The 16,682-nt window shown below is 47.7% G+C and overlaps 2 protein-coding genes across 3 annotated transcripts in view; one reads left to right on the plus strand and one right to left on the minus strand.

Annotated features, from left to right (window-relative positions):
• The window catches only part of EFTUD2 (elongation factor Tu GTP binding domain containing 2), a 105,537-nt gene extending 102,354 nt beyond the window's left edge, over positions 1 to 3,183 (minus strand). Inside the window, exon 1 of one of the 2 annotated variants that reach the window (XM_063959978.1) lies at positions 3,079 to 3,183. Coding sequence is in view for 1 of the 2 variants with exons in the window: in XM_063959977.1 (XP_063816047.1) it covers positions 2,947 to 2,953 (7 nt within the window). In the remaining variant the exon portion in view is untranslated. Of the gene's footprint in view, positions 1 to 2,946; positions 3,046 to 3,078 lie in introns of those variants that run through there. The other variant, XM_063959977.1, reaches the window with a different exon arrangement.
• An 18-nt stretch (positions 3,184 to 3,201) lies between these two features.
• The window catches only part of CCDC103 (coiled-coil domain containing 103), a 132,363-nt gene continuing 118,882 nt past the window's right edge, over positions 3,202 to 16,682 (plus strand). Inside the window, exon 1 of the mRNA XM_063959979.1 lies at positions 3,202 to 3,541. The gene's annotated coding sequence lies outside the window, so the exon portion shown is untranslated. The remainder of the gene's footprint in view (positions 3,542 to 16,682) is intronic.

Consider the following 16,682-nt stretch of genomic DNA (forward strand, 5'->3'; position numbering starts at 1 on the left):
CTCGCTCTGCTGTGTCGGCTGCGTGTAGGGAAGGCGGCAGCAACCATGCTATGCTCCACCCTCCCTATCTATGGTATGTCCAGACTGAATGACAGTGATTGGCTGGGCGGGTGGTCTCACACTGACACGGCATTGCCAGTGCGCCAAAGCGATTGGAATGGGAGACAGCAGGATTGCCATTATAGTGTTCATTCTAGCACCCTGCACCTTTCAAAATTCATGGCGTTTCTTTTCTGCCTGGGCTGTCGATCTCTGCTGTGATGCTTCTCAGCACACTGATCTGTTACTCAGTGCTGTGAAACAGACCCGTGTGTGCTGAAAAGCACCAGAGCAGAGAGCGACACCCCAGGCAGAAAAGAGGAACTGCACAGGATTTGAAAGGTGCAGGGTGCTAGAATGAACACTACATTAGTTGTGGCACACAGCGGTCATCACAGCGCGTCCTGTGGGACCCATCTATTATTCAAAGCAGAGTCCCTTAATGATTATAGTGAGTATTTGCGAACACTGCTACTTATCCTATTTTGGAACAAATACAACACTACGGTACAGGTGATCACCCACACTTAACCATGGATGAAACCATTTCTGTGCTTCCATGCCCATAATTACTGTAAGATCTATATACATACAACCCTCACCAGAATGCCTCAAAAAGTGCTCATTATGCAATGGATGACCGTCACCAAGGTTACGAGAGACAGTAATAAGAAATAATCAAAACAGAAAAAAAGATATGGAAACAAAAGAGCGCACTTCCGGTTCAAGGGGTATACAGTTTGAGTTAACATAGGGATGAAGACAGAGGAAGAAAGCCTAGTAACACTAACGGTATATCAGGCACTTCCGATATTTGTGGATAAGCGAACATCGCAGACAACTGGATATCACAAAGTATACAGAACTAACAGGCGTGATTAAGGATAACATAAATAAGGTGTTGGAAGAGATGAGACAACTCCACAAACCCTATGAAGACGACCGTCACATCAGTTAAAATTTGGACGAATAAATAACATGGGCTCCACTAATTACAATTTACGTTATTTTTACCTGCTGTGCTGACGTACACAACACAAAAGAGGATATCAATGCTACTTGAGCATTGTTACCACTGTAGCCATAGACTTTGACCTGGACAGTTTTGACACAGATTGATTGCAACAAGTGCCTCTCACCATTACATGGAAGGGACATTTCCCTTCTTTAGGCCACATACAAACCCACACCAGCGTTTAGGTCGACTTGGGCACTTGTAAAAGAGGGTATGGGTCGTTTTGTCAACTCAACTTAGGTTGATAGGGACAATAGGTCGACATGGCCATTAAGTCGACAGGTCAAAATGTCGACACAGGTTTTTGGACTTTTTTTGGTGTAGTTTTCTTTGTAAAGTGATGGGGAACCTCAATTAGTGCACCGTGTCCCCTCGCATGGCTCGCAATCTTCGGGCAAGGTGCCTCGCTGCGCTCGGTACAGGTTACCGTTCCCAATTGTAGTCCACATGGATCGCCAAGTATGAAAAAGTCCAAATACAAAAAAAACCCAACCTCATGTCGACCTAATGACCATGTTGACCTATTGCATGTCGGCCTAACAACAGTATCCCATAAAAGACACTAGTGCGCCCTACACACTGGGCGATAAAACTAAAAGATATGAACGATCGTTCAGTGTGGAGGCAGCAACGATGAGCGGCCCCGCGCTCGTTCATCGCTGCTGCCCCGTCGCTTGTGCATGCAGGCCAATATGGAGCCAGGTGACGGGGGAGTGAAGAAACTTCATAAAGCTGGGTACACACTTGGGGGTCATTCAGAGTTGATCGTAGCTGTGCTAAATTTAGCACACCTACGATCATCTTCCCTGACATGCGGGGGGACGCCCAGCACAGGGCTAGTCCGCCCCGCATGTCAGTGTCCCCCCCCCCCCCCCCCCCCGCACAGGTACAAAAGCATCGCACAGCGGCGATGCCTTTGTATTTGAGGAGTAACTCCCGGCCCGCACAGCTCCTGCGTGAGACATTACGCAGCCGCCGCGGCCCGCCCCCCCAACGGTCCGGCCACGCATGCGTTAGCCGGACCGCTCCCCCTCCCAGGTTCAGCCCCCTCCTACCCAGCGACCGACTCTGTCTCAGAGGCGATCGCTAGGCAACGAAAGCTGCCAGGCACCGGCGCATGCTCAGTTCCGACCCGATCGCTCAGACAAACTGCAGCAAGCGATCGGGTCGGAATGACCCCCATTGTCCGCTCAATCGCCTGGAGAGTGTCAGCTGTGTATACCCGATATGTCTGTATGTCGTTCACAGACATAACACGTCGGCCCTGCAGAACAGCCCGTCTGGCTGTGTGTACATTGAAGGTACTGACATCACAGCTTGGTGGACAAACTCACAAGCTCGCCCAGCTGTGATGGAAGGACCAACATATCGAGTAGCCAATTGGTAAGTGTATAGCTTTCCTAATTGGCCTCTTAGTCAGGGGACAAGTCTCCCCGGCATAAGTAATAAACAGGATCAATTATCCAGCAACCATGGAAGCGTACGATCAATCACACATCCCCGCCACAGTGGCTCTGGTCCCTGCAGTCCGGTTTGTGTAGCATCATGTACCATACAAGTGAAAGAACAGGGGAGGACAGACAGCAGGTGGTTTCACAGCACCGTACTCATTTGCATCACGAACACAAGGACGCCACTATTCTGCCTTACAGCCTAATTACCAACACAGGACATTGCCAACATAACATAACTGAGACAATCGACTCCCTAGGTCCGCAATAAGAACGTTGAAACCAGGAGAACCCTCATAATCTGGGACTTCCATTGGGAGCACTGACTTCAGTTTTGTTTATATTAACGGACACACATTACACTTTTCAGCACCATCGCACATCATACTGCAGATACAACACGCACACGTGTAGCGCTTGTACTACTGACTATGGAACAACCTGGCATAAATGTAACAGCGTGCAAGCGGCACTAATAGGCAGCCTGCAGCTATCTGGTCCCAGCTCGCCGCCGCTACCAAGTACACGTCATATGCAAGAAGTCAGTATCAGTGAGCACAGGCAGTACCGTACCTGTGGTTCCCGGGCACCCGCTGCAGATATGAGACCTATCCCTTCACTACACGCCGCCGCTCTCTCTCTCACACACAGGCCGGCGCTTCCTGCGACACCAGGCAACAAGGACCCAGGTCGTGGAGGAAACGTTCCTCTTCGTGCTGCCCTACAGTGCCTGCAGTAACGGGAACATGGAAATCTACACGATGTGGACATCTTTTATTTCTCTTCGCTCCATCACATTATATATTCCGTTGTCAAAAGATATTAAAAAAAATATCGTTAAACAAAAGAACAAAACATTCGACAAAGAACAGGCACATATTCGGTCACTCATAGAACTCAGGCATAGGCCATTTGTAGAGCGTAGGCGGCTTCAGATCTTATTGGCCGCAAGGTTGTATGGGGGACTCGTTGCCTTGGTGATCGAGTAAGCTTACACAGGGCTGCTTGACTGTAACTGCAACGAGATCGTAACAAGGTATATATATATATTTCAGTATTAAATATCATTTTTTTTATTGTATTTTGTTTATATAACTGTGCACATACTGATAGATACTGTACACGCACGAATATATAGTGTAGGTTTCAGTGATACCGATAGGCTAATCTACAAGTTTTACTTGTCTATATATGTTTTTTCTTGTTACAATTTTTAATGATTTGTTTGCAGGCTAATGAACTTTATTACTTAAATATCGATTATGTGCTTGAATTTTTTCACTGGTATACATGACTTAAATTTAAATAATGCTCTGGCACTGTCACAATAAAAGCCAATTAATAAAACAATTAAAATGTTTCTCTGACGTCCTAGTGGATGCTGGGGACTCCGTAAGGACCATGGGGAATAGACGGCTCCGCAGGAGACTGGGCACATCTAAAGAAAGATTTAGGACTATCTGGTGTGCACTGGCTCCTCCCCCTATGACCCTCCTCCAAGCCTCAGTTAGATTTCTGTGCCCGGCTGAGCTGGATGCACAGTAGGGGCTCTCCTGAGCTCCTAGGAAGAAAGTGTTTGTTAGGTTTTTTTATTTTCAGTGAGACCTGCTGGCAACAGGCTCACTGCATCGAGGGACTAAGGGGAGAAGAAGCGAACCTACCTAAGTGGTGGTAGCTTGGGCTTCTTAGGCTACTGGACACCATTAGCTCCAGAGGGATCGAACACAGGACCCGACCTCGTCGTCCGTTCCCGGAGCCGCGCCGCCGTCCCCCTTACAGAGCCAGAAGCAAGAAGGTGGTCCGGAAAATCGGCGGCTGAAGACTTCTGTCTTCTCCAAGGTAGCGCACAGCACTGCAGCTGTGCGCCATTGCTCCTCATGCACACCACACACTGCGGTCACTGATGGGTGCAGGGCGCTGGGGGGGGGGGCGCCCTGAGCAGCAATACTGACACCTTGGCTGGCAAACTGGCACCATATATAGCCCCAGAGGCTATATAGGTGCTTTTTAACCCCTGCCAGAATCCATAAAAATGCGGGAGAAAGTCAGCGAAAAAGGGGCGGAGCTATCTCCTTCAGCACACTGGCGCCATTTTTCCCTCACAGCTCCGTTGGAGGGAAGCTCCCTGGCTCTCCCCTGCAGTCAATACACTACAGAAAGGGTAAAAAAGAGAGGGGGGGCACAATTTAGGCGCAGTATACAATATATATAGGCAGCTATAAGGGAAAACACTCTTTATATGTGATATCCCTGTGATATATAGCGCCCTGGTGTGTGCTGGCATACTCTCCCTCTGTCTCCCCAAAGGGCTTTGTGGGGTCCTGTCCTCTGTCAGAGCATTCCCTGTGTGTGTGCTGTGTGTCGGTACGGCTGTGTCGACATGTATGAGGAGGATAATGATGTGGAGGCGGAGCGAATGCCTGTAAATGTGATGTCACCCCCTGCGGGATCGACACTGGTGTGGTTGGACTTATGGAAGGATTACGTGAAAGTGTCAACTCCTTACACAAAAGGTCGACGACACAGAACAGCCGGCTACTCAGCTTGTGCCTGTTCCAGCGTCTCAAATGTCATGGGTGGCTCTAAAAACGCCCGCTACCTAAGGGTATTATGTTTGGTGAGAGAAAACTACCAGTAGTTTTTCCTGCATCTGAGAAATTAAATGAGTTGTGTGAGGAAGCGTGGTCTTCCCCCGGTAAGAAATTGATAATTTCTAAACGGTTATTGGCAGCGTACCCTTTCCCGCCAGAGGATAGGTCCTGTTGGGAAACACCCCATAGGGTAGATACAGCGCTTACACGCTTATCAGAAAAGGTGGCACTACCGTCTCCGGATACGGCCGCCCTGAAGGAACCTGCTGATAAAAAGCAGGGGGTTACCCTGAAAGATATAGTCACACACTCGGGCATTATATTGCGACCAGCCATTGCTTCGGCATGGATGTGCAGTGCTCCCGCTGCGTGGTCAGATTCCCTGTCGGAAAATAACTATGGATAGGGACAATATTTTGCTGACAATAGAGCATATAAAAGACGTGGTCTTATACATGCGTGATGCACAGAGGGATATTTGCCGGCTGGCATCAAAAATAAGCGCTAGGTCCATTGCCGCCAGACGGGGGTTATGGACTCGGCAATGGTCAGGCGATGCCGACTCGAATCGGCACATGGAAGTTTTGCCCTATAAGGGGGTAAAACTGTTTGGGGATGGTCTTTCAGACCTCGTTTCCACAGCTACTGCTGGGAAATCGACTTTTTTGCCACAGGCTACCCCACAACAAAAGAAAGCACAGTATCATCAAGTACAGTCCTTTCGGCCCCAGAAAAGCAAGAGGGCTAGAGGCTCATCCTTTCTGCCGAGAGGCAAAGGTAGAGGAAAAAGCTGCAGCACACAGCTAGTTCCCAAGAGCAGAAGTCCTCCCTGCGTCCGGTAAGTCCACAGCATGACGCTGGGGCTGCTCAGGCGGACCCGGGTACGGTGGGGGCCCGTCTCAGAAATTTCAGCGCCCAGTGGGCTCTCTCACATGGATCCCTGGGTCCTTCAAGTAGTATCTCAGGGGTACAGGCTGGAGTTCGAGACGTTCTTCCCCCCGCCGTTTCCTAAAATCTGCCTTACCGGCACCTCCCTCTGCCAGGGAGGCGGTGTTGGTGGCTATTCAACACTATAATCACAACAAGTGATTGTCAAGGTGCCCCTCCTTCAGCAAGGAAGGGGTTACTATTCCACAATGGTTGTGGTACCGAAACAGAACGGTTCGGTGAGACCCATCTTAAAATTAAAATACTTGAACTTTTATATCAGAAGATTCAAGTTCAAGATGGAATCGCTCAGGGCGGTTATTACGAGCCTGGACGAGGGGGATTACAGGGTCTCCCTGGACATCAAGGAGGCGTACCTGCATGTCCCCATTTACCCTCCTCACCAGGAGTACCTCAGATGTGTGGTACAGGACTGTCACTATCAGTTCCAGACGCTGCCGTTGGAGTTGTCCACGGCACCGAAGGTCTTTACCAAGGTAATGGCCGAAATGATGATACTCCTTCGCAAGAAGGAAGTTTTTATTATCCCGTACTTGGACGATCTCCTGATAAAGGCGAGGTCCAAAGAACAGTTGGTAGTGGGGGTAGCACTCTCTCGGGAAGTGCTACAACAGCACGACTGGATTCTCAATATTCCAAAGTCACAGCTGGTCCCGACGACACGTCTTCTGTTCCTGGGAATGATTCTGGACACAGACCAGAAAAGAGTGTTTCTTCCAGTGGAAGCACACGAGTCCTGGAAAAAATGGTAGCTTCGTACGAAGCATAATTCCATACGGAAGGTTCCACTCAACGACGTTCCAGTGGGACCTGTGGGACAAATGCTAATATTAAAGAGACAGGGACGTAAGACCACAGTGTGATGCGCAAAAAAGAAAACAATGTGCAGCCAGATATGAAATGCCACCAATTGGAGGATTCCTCCAACTTCCACCACAAACGTGTACAAAGAAATAAATATGGGTATAACTTATCCGGCGCTATTGCTTTAAATGCAGGTCATGTGAGTACAATTCTGGTTAGGCTTTCCCTTCAGGCAGTGTTCAATCATTCAAATGATACATGGGAATGAAAAAGAAATGTAATATAGTGAAGTACAATTTCATATGCTTTTAATGTTTAAAAAAAGGTTCTCGCTCCACACAATGCATATACGGCAATCTATCCAGCACAGGTGAAATGAAGGTAATTACCAGAGTCCTTTGAACTGAATAAACAGTTCAAAACAGCATGTATAGAGTGAGTCCCGGGCACCCTTGATGTTAGGCAATGCTGCAATGGATATTCCGGTGTCACAGTCACACATCCGTCCTGGATTTGCCGCCGCTGCCGCCTCCAACGCGTTTCCACCCCCTGCACTGGGGTCTTTCTCAAGGAGTTTGTGTATGGAGCTTCCAAAGTCCTGGATATTTAAATGGCCTCTGTCCAATAAGAGCGCTCTGGTAGCAGCTGATCACTATTACAATAATTCCCTAATTGTCCCACGATCAGCTGTAGCAGTAGCGCGTAACCATGGTGATGTGATGTCACTTCCTTTTTCTGTCTCTAACGTACTACATTTCCCATAGTACTTGGTAAGGTCGCTGTAGCTGTCTGTGTGTTGCCATGGAGACATTTTCTTACTTCCGCTGACGGCACTACATCTCCCGCAATGCTCCACGCGGTTGTATGTTTCTATAGTGATCTCGTATGTCACTTCCGGTCCGCGGCTCCCGCATCTAAGGATGAATCTTACACTAAATGTCTTGGGAGACTGTTTTATAAAATTGCGGGCTGATGGTTCCAGGAGCTGTTTAGTAAAATACACAGTATATAAGAGGGTAATATTCATAGATACAAGTTAAAATGCACATTTTGCAATGTATTTAAAAACCTTCCCCATACAGATCTCGTGCTGCAGCTTAATTCTCAATATAAAGTGACAGTGCTTATAATGAGGTGCAAAGTGCTATAAAATATTGATGTCAATAAAAGGCGGTGAGGTTATATTCTACAGAGATTTACAGTATCTATAAAAACCATTTGATTTCAAAATCTGAGTTGAGGCCCCCAGGCTTTAAAGTCCCCAACTCAAAAATAAATTTCATTTCAGACTTTGCTAATTGAGCCGCTAGGTCCCTTTTCCTACGGTGGCCCTGTACATGTCTTAGACCAAAAAATCTCCTAATTTCAGACGTTTTGTTATTGTGTTTTAGTCTGAAGTGCTCAGATAGGGCGTGGGTTTGTAAACCCTTCTTTATATTTCGGAGATGCTCGCTTACTCTCACTTTAAGCGGTCTGGATGTGCGGCCTATATAATATAGGCCGCAAGTACACTCTATTCCATAAATTACATTCTTGGTATTGCATGTAATGAATTCTTTAATTGTTTCTGTCCTGCTGTTAATTGTGACTTCAGGAAGTTTTCTGTTATCCCCTTTGACTTCTTTGCAGCCAACACAGGAGCCGCATCTGTAGAAGCCTTTTGATTTTATAGAACTGGGTTGAATTGTATTTGATGGGAGTAAACTCTTTATCACCTTAGATCCAATGGTGGGAGCCCTTCTATAGATACACTTCGGTCTGGTGGGTAGCAGTTTTCCAATGATGGGGTCTTTCCTTAAGATCCCCCAATGTTTTGATAGGATTCTTTCCATATGTTTGTATTGGCTATTGTAAGTAGTGATGAATGCCCAATTCTGGAATGATGGGTTATTTTTTGATTTGGTTTTTTTTGTTAGTAGAGATTTTCTTTCAATTTTTTCTACTTGGTGAGTGGCTTCCTCAATGACACTTTCTTTATATCCTGAGGCTACAAATTTCTTCTTCATAGATTCTGCCTGTTGGATATAGTTTTCGTTTTTTGAGCAGTTACGTTTCAATCGTCTGAGTTGTCCCCCAGGAATTGATCCCAACCAATTTGGGTGGTGGCAACTCATTGCCTGGAGAAATGTGCCCGAATCGGTCGGTTTTGTGAAACATCTTGTTTGAATATGGCCATCTTCTATGAAGAGTGTGATGTCTAAAAAATCAACTGTGGTTTCACTGTTATTAAATGTGAATTCGATGTTAAAATCATTGGTGTTAAGATAGAGGAAGAACTCCTCAAGGGATTCTTTACCGCCTCTCCATATAAAAAACACGTCATCTATATAACGTGACCAGGACACCAGGTTCGCTCCGAAGGGGTTATTATTCCATATTCTTTCTTTCATTTTCCCAATGCCCCATAAAGATATTAGCGTAACTCGGAGCGAACCTGGTGCACATGGCGGTGCCCACCTTCTGCATGTAAAAATCATCATCGTAGAGGAAATAGTTGTTCGTTAAGATAAAATGTACTCCTTCGCCAATAAATTCCTGTAGCGGATAACTCTGTCGGCAAGAAACAGGGTGACGCTGCTGTGGTGGCTGCAGAGGGCTCATCTACTAGAGGGCCGCAGATTCGGAATACAGGACTGGGTCCTGGTGACCACGGAGGCCAGCCTTCGGGGCTGGGGTGCAGTCACACAGGGAAGAAATTTCCAAGGAGATTTCGCTTCACATAAATATTCTGGAGCTAAGGGCCATTTACAATGCCCTAAGCCAAGCAAGGCCCCTGCTTCAGAACCAGCTGATCCAATCAGACAACATCACGGCGGTCGCCCATGTAAACAGACAGGGTGGCACAAGAAGCAGGATGGCGATGGCAGAAGCCACAAGGATTCTCCGATGGGCGACCTACACCCAGGAGAATGGGGACTTCTTCCAGAAGTTTTCCAAATGCGGGTAAACCGTTGGGAATGACCACGGGTGGACATGATGGCGTCCCGCCTCAACAAAAAGTTGAAAAGATATTGCGCCAGGTCAAGGGACCCTCAGGCGATCGCTGTGGACGCTCTAGTGACACCGTGGGTGTACCAGTCGGTTTATGTGTTTCCTCCTCCATCTCTCATACCCAAGGTACTGAGAATAATAAGAATGCGAGGAGTGAAAACCATACTCGTGGTTCCGGATTGGCCAAGAAGAGCTTGGTACCCGGAACTTCAAGAGATGCTGGCAGAGGACCCTTGGCCTCTGCCGCTCAGACAAGACTTGCTGCAGCAGGGACCCTGTCTGTTCCAAGACTTACCGCGGCTGCGTTTGACGGCATGGCGGTTGAACACCGGATCCTAAAGGAAAAGGGTATTCCGGAGGAAGTCATCCCTACCCTGATCAAAGCCAGGAAGGATGTCACCGCAAGACATTATTACCGCATTTGGCGGAAATATGTTGCTTGATGTGAGGCCATGAAGGCCCCGAAGGCGGAATTTCAACTGGGTCGATTCCTACACTTCCTGCAAGCAGGGGTGACGTTGGGCCTCAAATTGGGGTCCATCAAGGTCCAGATTTCGGCTCTGTCGATTTTCTTCCAGAAAGTACTGGCTTCACTGCCTGAAGTTCAGACTTTTGTCAAAGGAGTTCTGCATATTCAGCCTCCTTTTGTGCCCCCAGTGGCACCTTGGGATCTCAATGTGGTTTTGGCATTCCTGAAATCACATTGGTTCGAACCACTTAAGACTGTGGAATTAAAATATCTCACGTGGAAAGTGGTCATACTGTTGGCCCTGGCTTCGGCCAGGCGGGTTTCAGAATTGGCGGCTTTGTCTTGTAAAAGCCCTTATCTGATTTTCCAGATGGATAGGGCAGAATTGAGGACTCGTCCTCAGTTTCTCCCGAAGGTGGTCTCAGCTTTTCACTTGAACCAACCTATTGTAGTGCCTGCGGCTACTAGGGACTTGGAGGATTCCAAGTTGCTGGACGTAGTCAGGGCCCTGAAAATTTATGTTTCCAGGACGGCTGGAGTCAGAAAAACTGACTCGCTGTTTATCCTGTATGCACCCAACAAGCTGGGTGCTCCTGCTTCTAAGCAGTCTATTGCGCGCTGGATTTGTAGCACTATTCAGCTGGCGCATTCTGCGGTAGGATTACCGCAGCCTAAATCAATAAAAGCCCATTCCACAAGGAAGGTGGGCTCATCTTGGGCGGCTGCCCGAGGGGTCTCGGCTTTACAACTTTGCCGAGCAGCTACTTGGTCAGGGGCAAACCCGTTAGCTAAATTCTACAAATTTGATTCCCTAGCTGAGGAGGACCTGGAGTTCTCTCATTCGGTGCTGCAGAGTCATCCGCACTCTCCCGCCCGTTTGGGAGCTTTGGTATAATCCCCTTGGTCCTTACGGAGTCCCCAGCATCCACTAGGACGTCAGAGAAAATAAGATTTTACTCACCGGTAAATCTATTTCTCGTAGTCCGTAGTGGATGCTGGGCGCCCATCCCAAGTGCGGATTGTCTGCAATACTTGTACATAGTTATTGTTACAAAAATCGGGTTTTGTTGTGAGCCATCTCTTCAGAGGCACCAATTGTTATCATACTGTTAACCGGGGTTCCTATCACGTGTTATATGGTGTGATTGGTGTGGCTGGTATGAGTCTTACCCGGGATTCAAAATCCTTCCTTATTGTGTCAGCTCTTCCGGGCACAGTTCCTAACTGAGGCTTGGAGGAGGGTCATAGGGGGAGGAGCCAGTGCACACCAGATAGTCCTAAATCTTTCTTTAGATGTGCCCAGTCTCCTGCGGAGCCGTCTATTCCCCATGGTCCTTACGGAGTCCCCAGCATCCCTACGGACTACGAGAAATAGATTTACCGGTGAGTAAAATCTTATTATTACTATATATAAAGTCACTCTCAGATTATATTTAATAAAAAAAATAATTGATCTCTCAATAAAAAGGATTTACATAATCGTCAAGTGCTTTTGTTTGAATCTTGAATTTTAAAACTGCTGTAGGTCTCAAAACGCAATTTATAAAAATATTACATATAATTAACAGGCTATTTCAATCTCCAATCCTGCTTAAAGACAAACTGTTCTCATAAAGTTATTATAGTAAATGGACCCTAAACCAGTAATAAAATGTGGTTAATACGGAACAGACTGTCCCATCCTGGCCTTAAGGGCTACCACTGGCCTCCGAAGACGTCCCCGAGTCTTGTATCTGCCAATCAGCCAGGTGGTTGACATATCTTCAGAATCATCTCTCATAATGGTGGTACATGGGCCCCGTTCCAGTCTCAGTTCTATGCAGTGCACTTCACTCGGCAAGTACCAATATTCTTTTTTCACAGTGCACTCCAGTCTGAAAGTTTCACTATCCAGTCTACACTGCACTTGAACAGCAGCATATTTACTAACATTCGTATTTGTAGGGATTTGGTGGGAGATTAAACACGAATGACATAGGTTTTGTTATTTTGCAACTTTTTGATGTTTTTACATGTCATTTACTATGCTATCGTATTCAGCATTTTCGTTTTTTCCGTTGTCGATGTCATTCGTAATGTCGGGCAGTGTTTTACGGGATTGATTAGTAAAACACTGTCGGACTTAACACAATGAATCCCGGCCGGATCAGTGTGATTCGAGCTGGGCTTCATTGTGTACATTAAATGAAGTGTGGAAAGTGTTAAAAATCGGGAAAAAAATTGCGTGGGGTCCCACCTCTTAAGCATAGCCAGCCTCGGGCTCTTTGAGCTGGTCCTGGTTGTAAAAATACAGTGGAAAAAATGCATAAAGTCCCCCCCATATTTAAACAACCAGCACTGGGCTGTGCGCCTGGTCCTAGTGCAAAAAATACGGGGGACAAAAGATGTAGGGGTCCCCCGTATTTTTAACACCAGCACCAGGCTCCGCTAGCCAGAGAGATAATGCCACAGCCGGGGGACACTTTTATATAGGTCCCTGCGGCAGTGGCATTACCCCCCCCCCCCCCAACTAGTCACCCCTGGTCGGGGTACCCTGGAGGAGTGGGAACCCCTTAAATCAAGGGGTCCCCCCCTCCAGCCACCCAAGGACCAGGGGTGAAGCCCAAGGCTGCCCCCCCCCCCCCCCATCCGTGGGCGGTGGATGGGAGGCTGATAGCCATAGTGTAAAAATAAAGAATATGTTTTTTGTAGAAGAACTACAAGTCACAGCAAGCCCCCCCCCCGCTAGCTGGTACTTGGAGAACCACAAGTACCAGCATGCGGGAAAACGAGCCGCTGGTACCTGTAGTTCTACTACAAAAATAATACCCCCCAAAAAAACACTACACACACACCGTGATAGTATAACTTTAATTTACATACATGCACACTTACACACATACATACTTACCTATGTTGACACGGAGCACCTCGGTCCTCTTGTCCAGTAGAATCCACGGGGTACCTGTAAATAAAAATTATACTTACAAACAATCCGGTGTAGATCTGTCCTCTTCTTTAAGTTTGCAATCCACGTACTGGTTACAGTGTAGCGTAGCGGTGCCCCATTGTAACCAATCATGGGAACTTTGTGGTCTGCAGTTAACCGCAAAGTTAATTGGGGTCACTCTTGCGGGTCTGAGCCGCTATCTCCGCTGACTGGACACTGAGCTCCAGAGGGGATAGATAGTTCCCCGCCACAGGGGATCGCTCACCCCAGCAGCAAGCCACCACCCCCTTACAGAGCTGAAGATCGGTGGCGAGTGAGTCACCGACCCCCCTAGCAAGCGGGGGGCTGGTGTGAAGATGGCGGCATTAGGGTAGGAGCGCAGTATTAACTGTGCTCCAGAGGCTCAGCGGTACATAGTGCGGCACTGTGAGGGGCGCCCTGGCCAGCGCCTACACCCTACACTGGTCACACAGCCTGTCGGGGTCCCGGGATCTCAGCCAGCACAAATCCTCAGGCCAGTATAATCCTATGAAGAGCGAGAATACAGCGCCATTTTGGGGGCGGGGCTTCTCCTCAGAGCAGACCCAGCAGCGTTCAGCGCCATTTTCCTGCCTGCACAACGCTGTCAGTGAAGAGCAAGTCCCTCCACAGCAACTCCAGCTATCTCTCACGGTACCAGGCGGTTGTTGAAGGGGGAAGGGGGGCTGCCAAATGACTGTGTAACCTATTAAGGTGCACAGTCAGCGCTGATAGGGGCTCTCCCTTTATATTAAAAGCGCTGTGTGTGGGTTGGCTCCAATCTCTGTGTCTCTCTTGCCATTCTTGGGGGATAAACTCTGTCTGTACACCCCTGTGTGTGTGTGTGGAGTGTCTGTGGTCTTCATTAAGCAATGTCCAGGGACTTTGTGTCATATGCTGCAGAGGATATGTCCTCTCAGGATGATCCCATTCCATGTAATCAGGATTGCACTAGTTTAGCACAGATACCAGCAAGGGAGCCTGAGTGGTTCTCCTCTATCAAATCTATGATTTCTCAGATTTCTAACAGGGTTGCACAAAATGAATCTGCAACTCAGGCTTTACAGAACTCTATGGCAGTCTGGCCCAGTTCTGGTACATCAGGGCTCCCCGCTGTATATTCACATAAACATGCTCTTGCTCAGATCATGCAGGATGATACCGATACCGATTCTGATACTGCAGACGGTGACGGGGATGTGTTGCGGGGGGCTGTATCTCTTGCAAAAGGGGTGCAGTTGATGATAGGGGCTATTAGAGATGTGTTGACTATTGCTCACAATAAGAAAGCCTCGCTAACCTTCCTGCGTCAAAGGAATTAAATGCTATTTTTGAAAAGGCTTGGGAAAACCCGTATAAAAAATTCCAGATACCCAAGAGGGTTCTGGTTGCATTTCCTTTCCCGGTAGAGGATAGGAAAAAATGGGAAAACCCGCCTATTGTTGACGCGTCAGTATCCAGACTCTCAAAAAAGGTGGTTTTACCTGTTCCATGATCTACCGCCTTGAAAGAGGCGGCTGATCGTAAAATTGATAATATGCTCAAATCCATGTACATATCTTCTGGGGCAATACTATGTCCCACTATTGCCAGTGCTTGGATTGCCAAAGCTATAGTAAAGTGGTCAGGCACATTACTTGAGGACTTGGATACTATGGAGAAATGTGACGTTGAATTGTTTTTGCGTAACATTCAGGATTTGGCAGGATTTCTGGTAGAATCCATGAAAGACCTGGGTTCCATGACTGCGGGAATTTCCTCCATGTCAGTATCACCTCGTCGGGGACTATGGTTGCGCCAGTGGTCTGCCGACGCGGAATTCAGAAGAAGTGTGGAGACCTTACCCTACACAGGTCAGGCTCTCTTTGGGGAAGGGATAGATGCGTGGATTTCCACAGCTACGGCTGGTAAGTCACCCTTTCTTCTCTCAGCTACACCTGCTCCGAAGAAACCCTTTTCTTCAGTTACATCACAGCCCTTTCGGTCTACCAAGCCCAGAAAGGCCAAGCCGTCCAGCACCTTCCTTCGGGGAGGTCGGCCCAAGTTCAAGACACCTGCGGCTGCAGGTTCCCAGGAACAGAAACCTGCTTCAGGTACACCAAAATCCTCCGCTTGACGGTGGACTGCACGCCCCGGAGGTGGGGCCGGTGGGAGCGAGACTCAGACATTTCAGTCATGTCTGGGTGTCCTCCGGCCTGGACCCCTGGGTGCAAGATATTGTGTCTCAGGGGTACAGGCTGGAATTTCAAAATCTCCCCCCTCAATGATTTTTCAGATCTGGCTTGCCAGCTCTGCTGGCAGACAGGACTGTCCTGCAAGAGGCTGCCCAGAAGTTGGTGGAGGCACAGGTCATTGTGCCAGTACCTCCTCATATGCAAAGCAAAGGTTACTATTCAAATCTTTTCGTGGTACCGAAGCCGGATGGTTCGGTCAGGCCCATTCTGAACTTAAAATCATTAAACCCCTTTCTGAGGGAGTTCAAGTTCAAAATGGAGTCTCTAAGGGCAGTGATATCAGGTCTGGAGGAGGGGGAATTCCTAGTATCCCTGGATATCAAGGATGCGTACCTCCACATTCCGATTTGGCTGCCGCATCAAGCGTATCTTCGATTCGCACTGCTGGACTGTCACTTTCAGTTCCAGGCCCTCCCATTCGGCCTCTCCACAGCGCCGAGGGTATTCACCAAGGTGATGGCGGAAATGATGATTCTCCTCCGCAGACAGGGGGTGAACATAATTCCGTATCTGGACAATCTGCTGATAAAGGCATCGTCCAAGCAGAAGCTGTTATGGTCCATAGCACCCATGACCCAGCTTCTCAAGGAACATGGTTGGATCCTGAATCTTCCAAAATCACATTTGGAACCAACCAGGAGGTTGTCCTTTCTGGGACTGATCCTCGACATGGAAGTGCAGAGGGTGTTTCTCCCAGAGGAAAAGGCGTTGGTGATTCAAACGATGGTCCGGGATGTCCTGAAGCCAGCCCGGATGTCAGTTCATCAGTGCATTCGCCTTCTGGGGAAGATGGTGGCCTCTTATGAGGCTCTACAATACGGGAGGTTTCACGCTCGGTCCTTCCAACTGGATCTCCTGGACAAGTGGTCTGGATCCCATCTATAATAATAATAATAATAATAATAATAATAATAATAATAATAATTTTATTTATATAGCGCTCTTTCTCCAATAGGACTCAAGGCGCTTAACAGATACATAGCATAATATAGTACAGAAAATAATGAAGTACATTTTCATAAAATACAGAAGCATGAAGATACTAAAAGGGACACTATGGAAATGCTTTAGTAAACAGAAAAGTCTTGAGTCTACTTTTGAAGGATTCTATAGTTGGGGCCTCTCGCACTGTGCGGGGAAGTGAGTTCCATAGAGTCGGAGCCGCATGACTAAAAGCTCGACCCCCAGATGAA

The sequence above is a fragment of the Pseudophryne corroboree genome, chromosome 3 (assembly GCF_028390025.1).
Source record: "Pseudophryne corroboree isolate aPseCor3 chromosome 3, aPseCor3.hap2, whole genome shotgun sequence".
NCBI classification, from domain to species: domain Eukaryota; kingdom Metazoa; phylum Chordata; class Amphibia; order Anura; family Myobatrachidae; genus Pseudophryne; species Pseudophryne corroboree.